At 42.7% G+C, this 18921-nt stretch overlaps 1 protein-coding gene across 1 annotated transcript; it reads left to right on the top strand.

Annotated features, from left to right (window-relative positions):
* The first annotated feature begins 596 nt into the window (after nt 1-596).
* LOC120742503 (ankyrin repeat and fibronectin type-III domain-containing protein 1-like) lies at nt 597-18431 on the top strand. The gene is made up of 19 exons (XM_040045840.1): nt 597-826; nt 2675-3037; nt 4620-4884; nt 5004-5204; nt 7141-7254; nt 7642-7739; nt 8070-8160; nt 9166-9273; nt 10743-10842; nt 11575-11704; nt 11865-11984; nt 12215-12321; nt 13655-13769; nt 14031-14197; nt 14460-14637; nt 14832-14994; nt 15285-15451; nt 15617-15815; nt 16455-18431. Exons 2-19 carry the CDS (start codon nt 2873-2875, stop codon nt 17135-17137), a joined length of 3171 nt encoding a protein of 1056 aa, XP_039901774.1. The 5' UTR covers nt 597-826; nt 2675-2872; the 3' UTR covers nt 17138-18431.
* Nucleotides 18432-18921: the final 490 nt, after the last annotated feature.

Raw genomic sequence — 18921 nt, 5'->3', positions numbered from 1 at the left:
AATGGTTTGGAAACAATTCCTCTCTCCTTTCTGAGCACAAGTGGGGGGGACATAGCATGAGAAGAGTTTTCACACCGTTGCCTGGCCTTTCTTTCCCTTGGCTCGAACCACTTCCTCTGCCCCTGCGAAAGCCATTAATGGGGGTGTTGTGGTAATCAAAAAATAGCTCTATAAATTTGTCCATTATCTTCAGCCTACGCTTGATCATATCACCAGCTTCCTTGCACTGCAACACGCTGTTACACAGAGGCAACAACTTTTAGAGTAACAATTTTTTATTTTCAGTAGTGGCTGGGATCATCAATTCACTGACTGCTCACAGGAGTGAATTGGCTGGCTAGGATTATCTACTCAAGGATCTGCGCTAGCTCATCACCCGGTAAACCTAAACAGAGTGTTTAAACCACAGCACTGGATCATTATATTGTTACTGAGCTCATTTACTACAAATAAATATTCAAATAAATAAACGGGCCACTTCGTGTAAACCTATCAGTGTTTTTATGACGCAGCACTGCTTCTAAATATGTTCTCAAAAAAAGGAGAAAAAAAAGTTTGGTTCAGAGAAATGATCGCAGATCGGAAGTGGGCGGAACGGGGAAAATGTGCGTGTGCGTCGGCTGTGGGAGGCTCGCCGGTCTGTCTCTCGTCTGTAGCGCTCAGGTGCGCTTCATCCTCATTCAGAGGTGAAAACTTTCCGAAACCGCTACCATGGATTATAAGATATCAGCAGGCAGTCATTTATGAAAATACAGTGAAATATGTTGAAGCATCGCGGCAGCGTCGGAGGAAAGCCCGATTAAAGCCGTTAAAGTCCCCTGTGACGGTAAGAGCCCGAAAACTCAGTTATGTTTTTAACTCGGTGAAACGGGAACTTAAACTTTGGATGTTTGATCATTTGTGCTGTTTTTGTGGCTATAATGTGGCATACATTGCGTCACCTGTTGGCTAGATATGATATAGCAAAGTTTTTTATACATATATTTAAAGTTTTATTTTAATAAGACCTATAGATTTTCTCAAAATAGACCAAAATAGGCTTGCCTTCTGTTACTGTTTTCAAATTGAAACTTTTACTCTGAAACATAGCCTGTAAGATCGTTTATGTTCATTTTAATTTGTCCTGCTGCTGAATAATCAGAGAAGCACATATAACTTCAGTGTGCAGGCACAAAGTGAAGTCATGTTTTAACAACAGCCCTTAAACTGAAACTCTTTGTGCCTCATTCGTACAAATTCATGTGTCCCAGTCTGATCCCCTAGTTGTGAAGTACTTCCACTCCACCAGTCAACCTGGTGGAGTGGAAGTACTGAAGACCCAGGCAAATGTGTTGCATTACTTCCTGGGGGATCTGAAATGTTAGTCATCAAATGTTTCCATACAGCCACAGCAAACTCACAAACCGGAAAGACTTTTGCAAAATATGCAGCACACTCTGCTCTCTTGGCCACAGTACAGAGAGGTAAGAAAAAAACCCCCAGTTTGAGACATGAAATAAAACCACAGTGAATCTACTGTATACTTTCTGTTTATGGGTCAGACTGGAGCATCTTACTCTCTAGCCTGCTTACATAACCACTGTTTGCTAGACTGCAGGTTGAACATGTGCAAACACTTTTTCTTGTTTTGCCTTATCTTCAGGCAGACTCAAGAAAAAAGTAGAAGAAAAAGAAAACACAAACAAACACTACGGCTCTCTAAATGACTCCTCAGCACTTTCCACAGCTGATGTAAGGCACAGTAAACAAACTGGGGAAACTGTACCAACAACAGTAGCTGCTTTTACCCCTATAGTCCCGCATCCATGTATATAGACAGTGCAGGTACTGTGCGAGCTGTGATGTGCGACGTGACGTGTCACTCAGATGTCATCGTGGTCAAAGGCCCCGGGTGTTGTCCTCAGGTAGCACCAACCAGGGGAGTATTTGCTTTCAGACAAGGACCGCCACCAATGCTCAGCCCTGGGTCTGAGTGTCTCGCTTTCACAAAGATGCTTTTGATATCATAAGCTCAGGACAGCGATGCAAATCAAAACGGCACCGAGATCAGTTTTAACCTGGAGGGCGGTGAAAAGAGAGGATAGACAGAAAGTGGCACTGAAAACGACCTGCTGAGTGAAGAGGAGGGGGAATTTCAGACAGTGCCCAAAGTTAAAAACAAAAAACTGCAAGACAGATTTTCATGCACAAAAAAGTGACTGACTGTAATGACGCAAAGCCAATGGAATTGATAATGAACCATCATTACCGCGGTGGTGATGGATTTTCATCTTCATGCGGATGATGGGAGCGGATTCGAGTTTATTAGCAGGAAAGAATCTTGGCTCTTCCATGCGATCCTGCCTTCCATTCTTCCACTAATTAGATTGATGCGTCTGTTGCCTCGCGTGCTGGAAAACTCCATTCAGAATGAATAAAACCGTGTCACATAATCGCGGGTAAAAAGATGAACAAAGGGGAGAATAGTGCAAGGCACAAAAATAAATGCTTCGAGGCATTTTCATCTAGTCTGTACAGGAATAGTAACTCTTATCCATTTATCCACCCACACAACACAAGTACTTTTGCTCAGTACTTCAAGTCAGCATCAATTTTTTTCTGTAACAATGAAGTCTGACTGTGTGTTCTTCTTTTGTTTCCCTCTTTGTATTTCTCACCTTATTCTTTAATCAAGGTTTCCACTGACTTTTATCTTTTACTACTCTCTCCTCTCTATCTGGCTCTAAAGCTGGACTCTTAAACTCTTTTTTTTCCTCCAGCCTTTCACACTATCTCTCCAACCTTTTCTTCAACCATCCCCTGTTCCCACGTAGCTCACATCCTCTCCTGCTCTCGCCTGTCCTCTTTCAGACCTTTACGTTCTTCTCTTGTCATGTCTGTATCCATGAGGAACCCACCACAGCGCCGGCGCTCTCTAGGTCCCGTCTCGCCCAAACGCATCTACAGAAACCTGTCCTTCAGACTCAGGGGGGGTGGAGAGTCATCTGTTGCCGCCGACTTGGATGCGCCTAAACGCCCCAGCAAGTCTGCAGATGCTGTAAGATATCCAGGTGTCATTCTGAAAGGGAGCTTTGCTCACGTTGACTGAAATGTCATCTGCCTTGGTTTCTGTTATGGTTAAAAACTATGAGATCTCTACTTGACATTACACGCTATCTCTGTGTCACTAACCTCCTGAGACCTGACAATACATTTTGTGCACACGTGTCTCTCAAGGGTATTCCAATAGGCGAGCAGACTCATTGTTAGATGTCTCACGTGTGAGGCTGTCACCATCGTCAAACTGACTCCTACTGTAGTTTGACAGCCACATTTTATGGGAGCAAGAGATTAAAAAAAAAATCAAAGCTAGTTTCAGAAAATAAATCAGTCCTCTGTGACAAAGCATTGTAAGCTTTAAAGCCGACCTATTCGGTTTATCTTATTTCCTGTCATATATTCTGTCATATATGTTATTCATATATTAAATGGTAGATTCGCACACTAAACGTGGTTGTAGTCAGCATATGTGTAAGTAATCCCTGTGAACCCAAATCTCTGCAAATACCCTCTTTTTAATTCAGTTCAATTCAATTTTATTTACATAGCTCCAAATCGCAACAACAGTTGCTTTAAGGTGCTTTACATTGTGATGTAACAACAATACAGAAAATACCCCAACAATGAAATGACTATGAGCAAACACTTGGCGACAGTGGAAAGGAAAAACTCCCTTTTAACAGGAGGAAACCTCTTGCAGAAATAGCCTCCGGTTGGGTATTTTAAAACACATTTCTCTTTCTGTTACTGGCTCTGTGTGGCGGCACAAAGAGAGGCACACAGCTATAGCTGTGAGCGCAGAAGCCCACAACGTCTGCTCTTCATCCCTTCTATTTACGAACCGAGCGGCTGCACAAAGGCTAAATATATAGTAACGACTGATTACTTTGAACTGTGAACTGTGCATGCGTTGTCATGTATGCAGTGCATGGGCAGTTATCTGAAGCTTGCGATTAGTTTATTTAGGGATTGGTTAATTGATTTTCTTGATTGGCTCACAGCCCTGACACACACTGGCAGTTGCTCATAGTTTGATCTCCCAGGTCCCTTTCAAATATTTTTGAGCTTGTTGAGTATGTGTCAAAAACACTGTGTGTGCAGGTAGAAATTTATAGTTTTAACATCTGCTTTAAAAAATAATCAAAACAAAACAAAAAAACGGAATTCTTGAAGTTCAGCATTAAAATTTTCCAGTCTTCTTTTATTTCATTGAGAAATTCCCTAACGTCCACTACACAGGGCATTACATTACACTGGGAAAAAATGCTTTCAGAAAAGGAAATCACTCTCAAGCACCCTCTGTTATATAGAGCTGCTCCTGCTGCTGCTTCATATAATAATAAGAGCAATTCACAAACTTTCCTGGTCTCAGGAGGCTCCTGTATAAAGCATCAGTCGAGGCACCTTTGGTTTATGATTTGATTTGTGTCCGATATCATTCTCCCTTTTAACGCTCCCTTCTTTTTACTGCGGGAAATAAATCTCTCTATCCTTCTTATCCCTCTTTCTCTTTCTCTATCTCGTTCCTCCACCTGCCTACCCTCCCGTGGCCCTGCACCCTTTCTCCTGCTCCCCATTAGTACAAGACCCTGTGGGAGGCAGTGGAAAATGAGGATACACTGGCTGTACAAAGCCTTCTGTCCAGAGACCGCAGCAGCGGTGGAGGAGGCGGAGGCGTATGGGAGAAAGGAGAGAAAAAAGAGAGGGACTGGGAGAGGGACCGGGAGAAAGGGGTGAACAGAGTGAGTGAACAGGGGCTGGTCCCCCTGGATGTGGCTGCCCTTACCCACAATTCCCCACTGCTTCATGTACTGACAAAGGCAGGAGCCAGACACAACCCTGTTTGTAAGTCTTTTCATGTAAAATGTCAAAAGTAATGGTGTAAAATCAGATTCTGTACGGCTGGACTTTAATTCAGATTATGCCCTTTGTCTTGCTTCGTGTGCTCGTCCTGTGCCTCTCAGTGTGCCGACCAGCGGAGTGGGCACTCAAGCTGGATGCTCTGGTGGCCTTGGCAGATAAACGGACAGAAGAGAGGAAGACGGAGTTAGCGAAAAAGGCCGGGGCAGGCCCTCAGGCACAGGCTGATCTTCAGAGGCACATCCAGCTCTGGAGGCTGCGGCAGCAGCTGTACTATCGGATGAGAGAGAACTTCCAGAACACAGGTCAGCGGTCAGCTTGTGGTATTTCACTATTTCGCTGCTTAGCACTCAAACTCAGATCAGTTTTCTTTCTGTTTTCAGTGAACTCTCGCTCGTTTTTCCCCTCTCATTCTTTATTTCTGCTCTCATAATAAAACTTTTTCTGCAGCCAGCGCAGTACTTTCCTGCCAATTTAACTCTACAAAGCCACCCGCCACTGCTGACAAGACGGCAGTGATCAAGTCTTCAGCTCAACATCTTGCTTAAGTTTTACTAAAACTCTCCCTCTAGCCTCTTTCATCCCATCCAACATTCAGCAGACTGCCGTGTCATCAGCCTTTCAAATCCTCTCCTTCCCTGCACTCCCTCCACTGGCTGCCTGTATCAAATAAACCCTCACAGCTGTAGATTTCAGTAGAAATTCACACGTGCAAAAACCTTCAAGACTTCGGCGAATCACGCGTCGACGCATCGGGCAACTTACCATCCTCTGCACCACCTGTTCAAGCCTTTTCCTCTTGGCTCTCTGTTGGGCTAATTTTTTTTTGTCTTATTTTTTTCAGATTTATATTGCAATGTTCCCCGCTGTACCAACTTTAACAGCTCTTTATAAACGTCTCTCCTTAGCTCTCGTTTCATTTCTCTTTCAAGCACAGCCAATTCTCTCTCTGACTGTTTTATTATCGCAGCGTTATTGTAAGGGCAGCCAGGCCCCGGCGCTTGTTTTCATGTGCAGTGAAATTAAACTCACTCTTATTGTAAATCTCGCTGGGTAGGAGAGCCGGATGGCATCTTTAAATATAAAATATGGATGTGTTTTTGTCTGACGACTGTGACTTACTTATGGTAATGTTTTCACTCAAGATTACATCTTAGGCTGAAGAAACTGAAACACAATTAGATTTAATCATCAAACTCTGGCAGCGTTTTAAGGTACAATTGTGATAATAAAAAGCTCCAAGATTGTCTTGAAACAACACAGAGTCTGCAGGGAATACAATTTTCAACCCTGTAAAGCCTGAGCCATGAAATAATGGCCCCAAAATTCAAAGTTTTTGAATCTGGAATGTTTATTCAAGCATCATTTTTCACAAAATCTGGTATTTTTGTGCAATTTATTTAGGTTTTTCAGGAGAAAGATTTAATGATGATGTAAATAAATAGCGCACAAATACACAAAATTTGTAAGTGTATTTACTGCATACAGCAACCATTTGTAGATAGTAGAAGCATATAGTTGTTTTTTTTTTTTAAATTTATTTATTTTTCTGTTTTTAATACAGTTTAATTCACTTTGTCTTGTTGGCCCTTGTGCTGCTGTAACATGTGAATTTCCCCAGTGTGGGATTAATAAAGTCTGTCTATGGTACAGTTGGCCCTACAGGGTTGACATCAGTCTGGAACAGTCTGATTGCATATCATTTTTCAGTAGCCAGCTGCTAATGCAGTGCTCGTTTTTAACCTTTCTTTAACTGTTGGCAAACCCAGTCAGATGGTTAAAGATTAAATGCTTGGTTGTGGCGCTAAAAAGCACCAGTGTGGGAATAAAAGCCATGGAGAAATAGCTTTTATGTTTACGAGAATAATAGCCGTTACTGTATCTATCTCCTTTTCTGTTAGTGTGTGTTCTGCCACCAGCTGACCTCACCATAGGCCGAGGTCAGACATCAGTCTGTGGTTGCCGTGATCACCTATTTAAGAAAACCTTAGCTGAGCTAGTGTAAAAAAATATGTAGTCTTTCTAAGATAGAGGACAAATATACTAGTGGTTATCAGTGATATCTGTTGGATGTGATAAATTTTCCGGAGTTTATTTGTGTGTGTTTTTTTTTTGTCATCAAGTTTACTGCAGTGTGATATTCTGTAAAACTCAGTGCAGTACTTTGGTTGTCTGCATTTGTTCGGTTATTTACTCGTGCTCATTTTAACCCGATTTTTATCTTTTCAATGTTCCACGCAGAGCTCCCGGGCTCCCCCAGTCATGTGTCCATCCTGGTGACCAGCACATCATCTCTGTTTGTGACAATCAAAGAGCCAGAGGGGGACACGGTGGGGCTCATCACCCGCTACAGAGGTAGGGAGAGAACCAGGCAAGAAGACTTTCATGGAGGATTGGTTGAATGGATGGGTAGATAAAAGGGTCAGTTAGATGTGGGGCAGAAAATGGATCGATTCATGATGGATAGATAAGGAAATTAATGGAGTATAGACTTTACTGGTGCAATTTAATCAAAGTCTTGAAAGTAATTTAAGCCGGCTGACACAGTATCTAGTTTAGGCTGTTTTTGCTGGTCGGTTTTATAGACGTATAAATGTCATGCTTCACGGCCAAGAATAGATTAAGCCCAGATGCAGCAAGTTCCTAAACCTGTAAACACTCACATCCTTAAGTTATCCCTCACGAGGGGTTTTGAGCAAAGCCAGAGAATAATCTATCTGTGGGATTGTTTTGCATTCACAGTCGAATGGAGCACCTCGGCCAGCTTCAAACGCATCCTCGGCACGGCCCAAGTTACAGAGACCAAGAACCCCTCCTACGTTATCAAGGGGCTGACGGCAGTAAGTCGCCCATAGTCACACGTATTCACAACCACAGATAACAGCTGCAAATGCACAGATGCTGCAGACACGCACAGAAACTGACACCTGTAATTTCTCAGAGGCACATAATCAAGCAGACGGGTATAAAACACGTGCTGCAGCTCTGCACCCACACACACTGTGTTTATTGCTCCTCCATCACTATCTTCTGCACTGAACCACCTCTCATAAGAGTACACTTATCAGCAGGCTCACTTTAACCAGATGAATTAATAATGAGAGCGCCGTATGGCTTCTTGGTTAATGCTCGGTGATAATTTGGCAGGTCTGCTGTTTCTCCAAACACAGGGAGTGCATTACTTCGTGAGAGTGAGCGCCTACAACGTGAAAGGATGGGGCCCGCCTCAGTGCTCCACTCCAGCCAGCGCTGCCCCCTCCAGTGAGTGTGCAGAACTACACAACTTTGATGAATGTGGATTTTGAAGCTTCGAAAGAGCTCCATTCTTTCCCTCTTTGTCCCAGTGTAATAGAATTACTTAGCTGACATTAAGCTCGATGTGAAAGAAGTCCAATCCTCTCGTGGCTTGTAGATTAATGAGTTATTAAAACGTGGAGACTTAAAGACGGCAACACGAGTCAATGGGCCTTGCAGCCGTGCTGCTTTGACTTTGAATTTTTGGCTCGTAATCTTTCTTGGACGCCACCCACCCCTATCGCTGGGCTTACTTGCTGTTACTTTCTACTTCTAACAAAAGCCAGAGCTGCCAAGCAAGGATTTGTAATGGGGAATAAAGGCTGAAAATATTGATGTCAAAGCAAACACTGGTCAGTAAACAATCACAGCCAGAGTGTAATAGATTGCCCAATTTATCGTAAAGGAGATTTGTTGTGCTTTTCCTTATTTTCTGTCACATATGCTGTTACAGTAGACAGTATATCATATCAATCATGATAAGAAATCCCTCTGAACCCAAAACTCAGGCTTCAGGCAGTTTCTTTCTATACGTTACTATATGCACACACACAGGTGGGTGCAGAATCCCCATCCGCCTGCTGTTAATACCTTGAGATTGAGGGGCTTCACTAAGACCCAGTATAAGATCAGTAGGAATTATTCTGTCAACCTTGAGATGGAAGTGAGCAGAAATTAAATAAATAAATAAAGATTCACTTTAAAAACACACACACGCAAAAGACCCCCAGCTTAAATAGATACATGATTAGAGCGAGTCACAATGAATCAACTTCAATTTCAACTTTCACAGCATACAGACGGTCTCTCATGGAGACGCTGTCGCTTCCTAATCACCAAAAGATTAAAAAAAAAAAAAAAAAAGCAGCACTCAGGAGTCGCTTGCAAATTATTTCTTGCTGTCTTAGCTGTTTTTCCTAATTGCATAGAAGTGAAAGCCACAATCTGCTTCTCTCTGCCTGTCCTGTGCAGGTTGGAGAGAGTGCGCTGGTGTAAAGTCACAGCTCAGAAATCACGAGGCCCTCGTGAGGAAGCTGCTGGAAGATGCCAAGGAGTCGCATCTTAGAGGATATTGCATAGGTAACGTGAGACCTCTGGTTTTTTTATGCTTTGGTGCATTGGGTCCAAGTGCACATGTTGTTGCCGTTGTGTGTGTGTGTAATTATACTTGCACAAAATTGAGCTTTTATTGAAATTCTTATGTGTTGTATTTTCAGCCTTGCCTTAAGAATCTCGTGTGGTATTCAGATGTTCATGTTGTTTTAAAAATAATTTGAAACACATCTTGAAATTATAGTAAAAGAGAATGCAAAGTTGTTCTTAAAGTTGTTTGCACAATCTGCTTTTTCATTTAACCTACTAAGACCCGAACTCTTTCATGGCATGCATTTTTAATTTCTCTTTGCTATTTGGGCTGATTGGGACCTGATGAATGTAAAAACAAAGAATTACCTGATTTTTTTTATTTTATTTATTTATTTATTTTAACCTGATTTTTGTTGCTGAGAAAAATGAGATCCACATATGAGGACATTCATTTTAAATTTCGATAAAACAGTGGCAGTACAATGTCCTGGTAAGTGGATATCAGACCCTTGTAGAGCAAAATTTACTATTTTGGTCTAGACAACCCAAAATGTGTCCACATTTGTGGACGCCAAGTCCTAGGAGGTTAACGCTATGAATGAATGGAAAGAGCTCCCTACTAGCCTGTCAGCATAGACATTTTCATATTTTCTCCCAGAACTCAAAAAAATTGATTTCAAGAAGTCAGTTTTGTCAGATACAACATCTTTATCTGAATTTTGTTTATATACTGATAGGGTAGTATGCATGTAGGAGTTTTGTGATGTGTTTAAGGAGCTGTCAGTGGGCGATCGTGGCTCAAGAGTTGGGAGTTCGCCTTGTAATCGGAAGGTTGCCGGTTCGAGCCCCAGCTTGGACAGTCTCGGGCGTTGTGTCCTTGGGCAAGACACTTCACTCATTGCCTACTGGTGGTGATCAGAGGGCCCGGTGGCGTCAGTCTGTCAGTGCGTCCCACGGCAGCTCTGGCTACAATGTAGCTTGCCATCACCAGTGTGTGAATGGGTGGATGACCGGATGTTTAAAGCGCTTTGGGGTCCTTAGGGACTAGTAAAGCGCTATACAAATACTGAGGGGTTGTTAGGCTTATTGTTTCTACCTGTTCAGGGACTTTCTTACATTTTGTCCCATGCCAGTATTTAATATCTAAAGAAAATATTAATTCTGTGTTCTTTAACTGTGGTGGTTTACATGTTCAAAGTAGCTGTGTTTTCCGTTCAAGATGTGTGCAAACAGTCAGAAAATCAGATTATTTGCCTTTAATGTGCATACTCGACAACATTTTATTTCTACTTCTCACCATTTATATCAGCAGCATGCGCTACAGATGTCAGCTCCTTTAAATACAAAGAGAAAAGTCTTTTCCCTGCCTTCACCCAGTCAAGTGTCGTGCGTGCACAGTGAATGTATTTTGGGAGATAAAATGAATTTCATCCAGTCTGATCCTCCTCGCCTCCTCTCCACAGAGAACTCGAAGCCCCAGAGTCCCAGCAAGCGTCTGTCAGTGTCTCGAGGCATCAAACAACTGTTCCAGTCCGCCACCAAGTTTGTTCGTTTCCTACAGAGGTAGCGCTCAGTCTCTCTTACCTATCCCACTGTGCCCTGAGGGTATCACAAGTAATGGATTAAATGCAATCCCATTAGAGCAGCATAGGCTGCAAAGTTGAAAAGCCTTATCTCTTACTGTTATTGCAGAGAACAGTAGTCACATTAGAGCCACTGTAGCTGTTAGTAAAAAGGTCTTTTGAACAGAACGGTGGCTGTAATCACTGGACTGTGGCAAGTGGCAGGTGACTGATAAATCCTTCATCCTCCCACAAGCGATCCGTCGACCACACTCACCAGAATCAGAAGCTAGCAAAGTACAAAAGATCGTGCTGCATGATTATGTTCATGAATATGAACCACAGTGAAGGTTAAAAAAAAAAAGAAAACTTTGGTAGTGAACAGAGAGAAGTTGACTGTGTTTGGACCCCTGAGTAATTTAAAAAAGAGAGACCATGTTTCCTACTGGACTGTCATGTTGGTCTATGAAACCAGCCTCTGTGCTTTTGCTTTACTTGAGGGATTATAAGCTGCTTTGACAGTAATAAGTGTTTGAAAATCCACTGGGTGATTCAAAAAATAAATTGCTGTCAAGCCACAAAATTGATCTTTTTCAGCTATAAACTTTCCCCCCGGAGGCAATGCTTTTTATTGTTTCTTGTAATTTTGCGGTCCGCGGTGACTTGTGAAATTGAAAGCAGCGTGTGCACTTTTTCTGACGTTATCTGCGTTTTCTCAAATTGATCCGGTCAGGGGGGTGTACTTGGCGACTGTGTTCTACCACAAGGATAACATCCTGGTCACAGCCGAAGATCAGATCCCACTGGTGGAGATCCAGTGCTGCTCCACCTCCATCACCCAAGACTTCCTTTGGCTTGCCAAGGTGAACTGTTACGTATATGTGTGTACTGACAATTACAAGCTTGTTGACTCACTGTACAAGTAATTGAATGATCACAATTCATAAATATTAAATATATTTACAGAAAATGAATCTCAGTGTGATTTTTCTGCTTAAATTGGGTGTTCTGTTTTTCTTGTAGCTGTCCTGTGCATGGCAGCAAGTGCCCTGGCTACAGCAAGGGCTTTCCTCCGCTCACTCATCTCCCTCCTCCCTCCTTCAGAACAGACACAACATTTTAAGAGCTGTTTCCCAGCTGCAGGTAGGAAGTTAAGCAGCTTATTGTTAAGATAAGAAGCACCAAAATGGGTTAATTGCTATTTTAATTACTTCTTTACATCTCTTCCTCCTCTTCCTTTCCTTATTTTTGCCATGCTTTCCTCTGTCCGGCTACACAACTGCGCCCACAGATCCCCTGTTTGGCTGAATTAATCTCCAATGCACTTATACTTTTTAATCCTTGGTTTCTCTTGTCCACCTCTCTGATGTCAGTCTTCTCTGGGAACAGTGGACCTGGGCCAGATCTACTATGAACCCCTGAAGGATCGGCAGGGCAACGTACTGCTAGTCACTCTGAAGGAATTTCCAAACACTCCCAGGTAAGAAAAGGTCAAAGAAAAAGGGCAGAGAGCACCAAAAGGGCTTTAAACTAATTGGGCAAACACAATTTGGAAAAGTTAGAACCCTGGAAAATGTAAATAAGGGCAGAATGCAAGAATATGAAAATCCCATAAACCCATACTGAATACGTGAGAAGACACAGGAAACATATGTTTAAACTGAGACATTTTGACAGGGGTGGGAAAGTAAAAAGAAACTGTTGGAGGAACATTTTGCAATTAATTAGGTTAAATAGTAACGGGTCAGTAACACGACTGGGTATAAAAGGAGCATCTTAAAGAGGCAGAGTTTCTCAGTAAAGATGGGAATGTAGTCAGCATTCTGTAAAAAACTGTATCTGGAAATTATGAAAAGAAATCTGAATAATGTTCTGAAATTAAAATGCAAAGACTTTGATGATCTCATATTATGTTCTGTATATTATCAGAGAATATGGAGAAATCTCTGTGTGTAAAAGACAAGACTGAAAATCTGCCCTCAGGCAACACTGCATGAAAAACAGATGCGATTCGTCATGGAAATCACTGCATAAGCTCAGAAACACTCCCATAAATCACTGTCTGTGAACGCACTTGGCATCCACACAATTCAGGTTAAAGTTCTATCATGCAAAAAGAAGCCGTATTTGAAAATGATTCTGAAATGCCTCTGTCTACTCTGGCACAAAGCTCATTTAAAATAGACTGAGACAACGCGAAAAAACTGTTCTGCTGTCAGGTGAAGGTGGTGAAATGCAAAAATCTTTTTTGGAGAACGTGGACACAACATCCTCTGGACTAAAGAGCAGAGGCACCATCAGCACTCAGATCAAACGCCTGCATGTCTGATGGCATTAGTTTGCATCAGTGCTGATGGAATTGACAGTTTGCACCATATATAAAAGGTTTTAGAGGAATGTGCAGTGTGCTCTGGTCCAGATTATGTCTTTTTCAGGTAAAGGCTAAACCACATACTGCATTTATTATAACAGCATGGCTTCATAGTAGAAGTGCTAAACTATCCTGTCTGGCTGTCCAGGCTTTTCACCTGCTGAAAACATCTGGCACGTCATGAAATCATAGTTTCAGAATTTACCAGGAAAAAAAACTTCTATCACACAAATAAAAATGACCTTTGCTTGCAGTCGGTGGTAGCGTAATTAGGTGTCAAGCTGGGCATGTTTGGAAGTCATGCTGTACAATATCTTTGGGTTATACAGCCTGTCAGCTGGTTGTTGGTGGGGTACTGGCTTTGCTATTCTTGATGAATCGACCTTTTCTTTGGTGGTTCCATGTGGTTGCATTTCATTTTTCCCTGGCTTGTCTGCTCTAGCCCCCCCGACCCCCCGCTCCACTGGATGCCTCTGGCACGCCTGGAAAAGAACCGCAGCAGAACGCCTCTGCTGCCTGAGCCCACCGCCATGGACATGCTCGCTGAGCAGCTCAAGGTGAGGAGAGGAAAACAGTCGCACCCAGCAGCGGCTTTCAACAATAGCGCATTGGGCGCTGAGTTTTACTGAGCCACTAGTTTACCTCCTGTGCTGCTAACCCTGAAAAAGCACTGAAATTAATTTGGGATCCCCAAACTGAATTAGCTAACAACACATAGTGAGGCAGGGGGAAATAAGTCTCATAAGCTTTACATCCTATTAACAGATCTTAACATTTCTCTCTCTTTTGCACCGTATCTCTTTGTCTCTGTTCTCCAGGAGAAGCTGTCCTTTCACAGGCACAGCCTCCATTGGGCCCAGCCGGGTCTGTATGTGGGCATCCTGAAACTGTGTAGCTCGGTGGAACAGATCAGGGTGCTGGTGCCTCAGAGGTTGCCCAGTTTACTCTGCCACACACGGGTTCGGCACAACGCGCACGTGACCAGGTAACGTAACTTGACCAGGTGATATCTGTGTCAGTCTCTTGATAGACTATGTTGACGTTCATCAGGTTATTGCAGTATTTTTACAACTTTATCTGGAAAACAACTGTTGAAAAAGATATACTATTTTAAATGATCTGCACAAACAAGTGCAGTATCTATACAAATGTTAGGGCTTCAACAGGCAGTGATACTGGATTGTTTTTGGACCTCTCTCCTTACTTATTATGCCCGTTTTGTTGACTGTGTTTTTACTGTGTGGCAGAGAGGAGTGGACGTGGCTTCAGAGTCATGTTTACACTGCAGCCAATGGCGGTGTTCAGAGTCTGTTGGACGCTGAGGACGAGAGCACGATGGAGAGCAGCAGTATGGAGGAATTCGTCAGGTCTCTGAGAGCAGCAGTCACACATCTCCTGACGAAGCTCAACATCCCCCTCTACAGGGTAAACACTACTTTCCAGCCACCTCATATTTACCTGAAACACCTGAAATTCTCTGTCAGACTATTATGAAGAGAAATAATCTTTTAAACTGATTTTCTTTGTCGGCTTTATGTTGTTTTATCAGCACTAGCTCTTGATCCATCGGAAGGATTTTCTGTTTCTCATCTATATTTGAATAATTGTGTTTCTCACAGGCGTATCAGTACGGCGTGTACACCCAGGAGTTGCTTCAGTTTGGGGATAACCTGTCAATGCTGCTGCTGCTGCCTCCCAGTGAGGACTTCAGCTCCAGTTACTGGCCTCTGGTGGGGACCAAGGAGCCCGGCCTCACCATGCCTCTGCAGATCTTTGAGCTGGGTAAGTGGAAAACTATATATCCAGTGGATCTATTTAACAATGGTAGTGCAGAGTGTTTCAGTGATGAGAAAAGGGACCCAAATGTAGTCTAAATGAGACTACAGTTTTAAATGTTAAATAAATCCCTGCAAAGATATGTAGAAAGCACACTGAGGCACAATGTCTAATGCAGTTCACTGTTCTCCTCTCATTAAAGCTAGAGTAGAGTGCACTGATAAATTCTGTGGCTTTTTCCTCCTGGCTTTGATGAAGTCATTTGTCTTTCCTCTCCTCTCTGGCTTGTCACCCAGTTCACTTCTGGACATATGAGCGGGATTTCCTCTCACAGTACTGTCAGGCCTGGGTAAGGCTGGAGCTGGACACTCACCTTGCCCAGCAGGCTCTACGGGAAGCGCTGGAGACCAAAGAGGTGCAGGAAGCCCGGGAGCGGCTGAACCACATCAGTGGGCTTTCACAGGTGAGATCCTGTGACACGTGGTTTATATTTGCTTCCACTGTTGCCAAATGCACATTTCAGTTGACTTAATTATATTTAAAAAAGTAAAGTAAAGATTTCATAATGAAAGTGAATTAGAGACAAATGCTTTACTGTCTCTACTGCCTGGTTTTTATGTTTCATTAGCGTCTGGATGTGGTCTGGAGGGATGCCCGCTGGATTATGGACTGTCTACAGTGTGTTCGGTCCAAGCAGTGGGTGGGGGCGGTGCCTTTAGGCCTGGTGATGGGAGGAGACCCACCACCATGTCCTGATGGTGAGGAAGAGGAGAGTTTGACTGTCCGATTGTCATGGCCCCATCGATTAGCACAGAGAGCCATTACAGGTACTGCAGTCATGCTAGTGTACACATGTAGCACTGAATACACAAAAACATTATTTAACATGAATTTAATTACTTATTTACATAATTTTAAAATCTGTTGACTTGCCCCTATAATGGCCTTTAAAGTTTGCATGTTAAATGTAAAAGTTGTGACAAATGACTGGATGGATCAACTGCCTTCTAAGACCTGCTGTGGAAGAGAGCCTGAGATTGATGATAACTAATGATTGAATGTTGAGTGGTGTATAAACACATAGTGAGTGAAAAAATGTGAGTGAAGAAGAAAAATTCAGAGCATCACGGGAAGCCCCAGTAGCCTAACTAAAGGAGGATTCAGGGTCACCTGATCCAGATCATTTTATTTATAAGATTAATTATATGTTTAAATCTTATTCGATCAATCTGAAAAGCAGCAGCAGAAAGCAGTTGCGGATATTTATACTTGGCAAAACAGAAGATATGTCTGCTAGTCAAAACACTTGAGGGAAAATTGAATATTACAATGAACTGTTACCATTGCACTGTCATAATAACTGCTGTTACAAGAATTAAGTGTAATTTGTAGAGCAAATGATGCTTTAAAACAAAGATAAATACTTTCTCTTTCTCGACCTTATTTTCTTCTTGCTTCCCTTTCAGAGAATTCGGGCAGTGCAACTCCGCCAAACATCGTCACCGCTGAGGTCTCAGCTCCAGCTATCCCTGCAGAGGCTGCGCTGGTGTTGATGGAGGGTGTCGTGAAGGGAGGGTACCCTGTAGACATCACCACTCAGTTGCCTGCAGACTTGGCAAGTTCTGGCCAGTCAGATTTGGGATCTGGAAGTGCTTTAATGGAGTCTGGATTGAAGCCTGCTGCTGTTGCACAGCTGGAAGTGGACTATCCAACTTTGGACACACAGGAGTCCTACAGCAGAGAACAGGACTTACCTTCCAGCATCACTGAAGTAATCCAGCCGATGGAGATGGCAGAGGTGGTGGACATCTTGCCAACGCTGAGTCTCATTGAGGAAGAGAACCCCTCATGCCCATCCACGCCATCAGTAATGGACATGCTAGAGAGCTTTGGACTGGACATTGGTGAAAGAAACTCCATCTTTGAGTTTGGGAATTCAGACCCAGTGGATGGAAGCAGTTGCCCGTTGTCACAAGAACAATACACGCCTGCCTCTTACGGCACGGTGAATGGCGCAGATGGTGATGCGCCTGTTTCCACAGACGTTCCTCAAGACAAAGCAGAGACTCAGAAGCTTCCCAGTAAGGGGACGTGTCTTCCAGTAAGGAATCAAGTGGAGTGGGAGAGACCCTCAAACAGCCCATCCTGATGTCAGCTTAAACACCTGGATCCTTCAGACTTTAGTGTGAATTTACATGCAGAAAATCCAAATTTGACCCTGTGACTTAGACATTCTCCTTGTTTCCTGATCTTAAATCAGTGTTTTAAATGACAGGCAGATACAAGCTCATATCGCACACTTGTCACACCCAAGATAATGGAAAATACGGGAAATGAAAAGGAGACCGTGTGGATTTTTTCCCCTTTTTTTTGCACATTTCTTTGGCTTTAGTTTATCTTTTCTAATATAGAGTCCATTTAACCTTGTTAGGTGGAAAAATTAAGCTATATTGTTGCTTTTATGACTTGAAAACCCATTATTCACTACAGCACAAAAACATCCACGCTGCTGCTTGTCGGAGCTGTAAACAAACCCATTAAATTCCCACAATTCAGTCAAATGGAAGCATTTGCTTGGCAGATTAAGAAAAGCTGTCATACTTGCATGTGTAACTGAATAATTACGGCTGCGTTTGGTTTGGTTCGAGGCGATTTCTCCGGTTTATTTACCACAGAGAGGCAAACTGAACGAGAGCGCTGAAAGCATATTAGAATGTAAGAACACAATAGGGTATAATGGTCTTGCCTTTCAGCTCGGCGTCTTTCAGTGAAAGTCAGTATATGGCCATTTTAATGAGACGCTTTTTCAAATTAAACTTCTTTGTGCGTTGCCACAGTTAATACTATTATGGAAGTGCAATATGTTAGGCATAAAATACAAATGCTTGAGTCGGTTAGCCAGCCTTGAGAGGCTGAATCAGCGTGCGACCTCATAAACGAGCTGTAGTAATGAATGTACTATTAATGAAATGACATCTAAACATCCCAAACATCCAGATAAATGAATTTAGAGGCCGTTTGTATCTTCTACATGTCCTCACTTCTAGGAGAAAATCAATGCCTGCATGTCTGATTTCAAAAGCCCCTGCACTCTCTGACAGCTGCTAATGCACTCCTGCTTGTTTGACATGTTATCTCACTCTGTACTTGTTAAGGCTGGAAATCCATCATAGTTTAATGCAATTTCAAATCACTCGGAATGACTTCAAGCGCCCATTTGATGCTGGAAGATGGTGCACTTACACAGATTGTTAATTAAACAAAGAGGAGCGCGGAGTTTGACTTGAGATAAGCAGCTTGGTATTTTAATCGCACCCCCATCCCTTTATGATAAAACGAAGGCGTAGAAACATCAGCTTTGAACCGTATTTGGTTTAACAATACAATCTAGTGGAGCGATCTGCTGAGAATGTCCCCCCACTGATGTGTCGAAATCATTCGTCTTAAAAGAGCAGATAAAGGACTACAGCAGCGTGATGTTCAAATTCTTATTAAGATAGAGCCGGCTCTGACAAACTTTGAATAGTTACAGGTGGGATCAAAGCAGAAGTTTTTTTTCCCCCTGTGTAATTTAATGGGAAAGCATTTATGGTATTTAATATGTGTATCAGAGGAAGCTTGGTCACCATACATCAGTTAGAGCACATCATTGATCTTGTGCTTTAAATGCTCAGTCTGTGTGTGAGGAGGTGAAAAGTGTTGGGATGGTGAAAAGTCATATCAGGTCGACCTGACCATACAGAGGGGAATCTGCCCCCTTTGGTAACTTGATACATTTTTAGATGGAAGAAGAGTGAACTGGTGTTTGTTCTGAAGATGATGGGCCATAGATGGCTGTTTACTGACACCTAGTGGTCACAATTATTAAAACTCTCTTCAATTTGTGGCTAATATGCGAGTTTTGGCATTCGATTCATGCTTTTCTGATGTTTA

The sequence above is a fragment of the Simochromis diagramma genome, unplaced genomic scaffold (assembly GCF_900408965.1).
Source record: "Simochromis diagramma unplaced genomic scaffold, fSimDia1.1 OVJJ01000150.1, whole genome shotgun sequence".
Taxonomy (NCBI): Eukaryota; Metazoa; Chordata; class Actinopteri; order Cichliformes; family Cichlidae; genus Simochromis; species Simochromis diagramma.
This window is presented reverse-complemented; position numbering and strand designations above follow the sequence as displayed.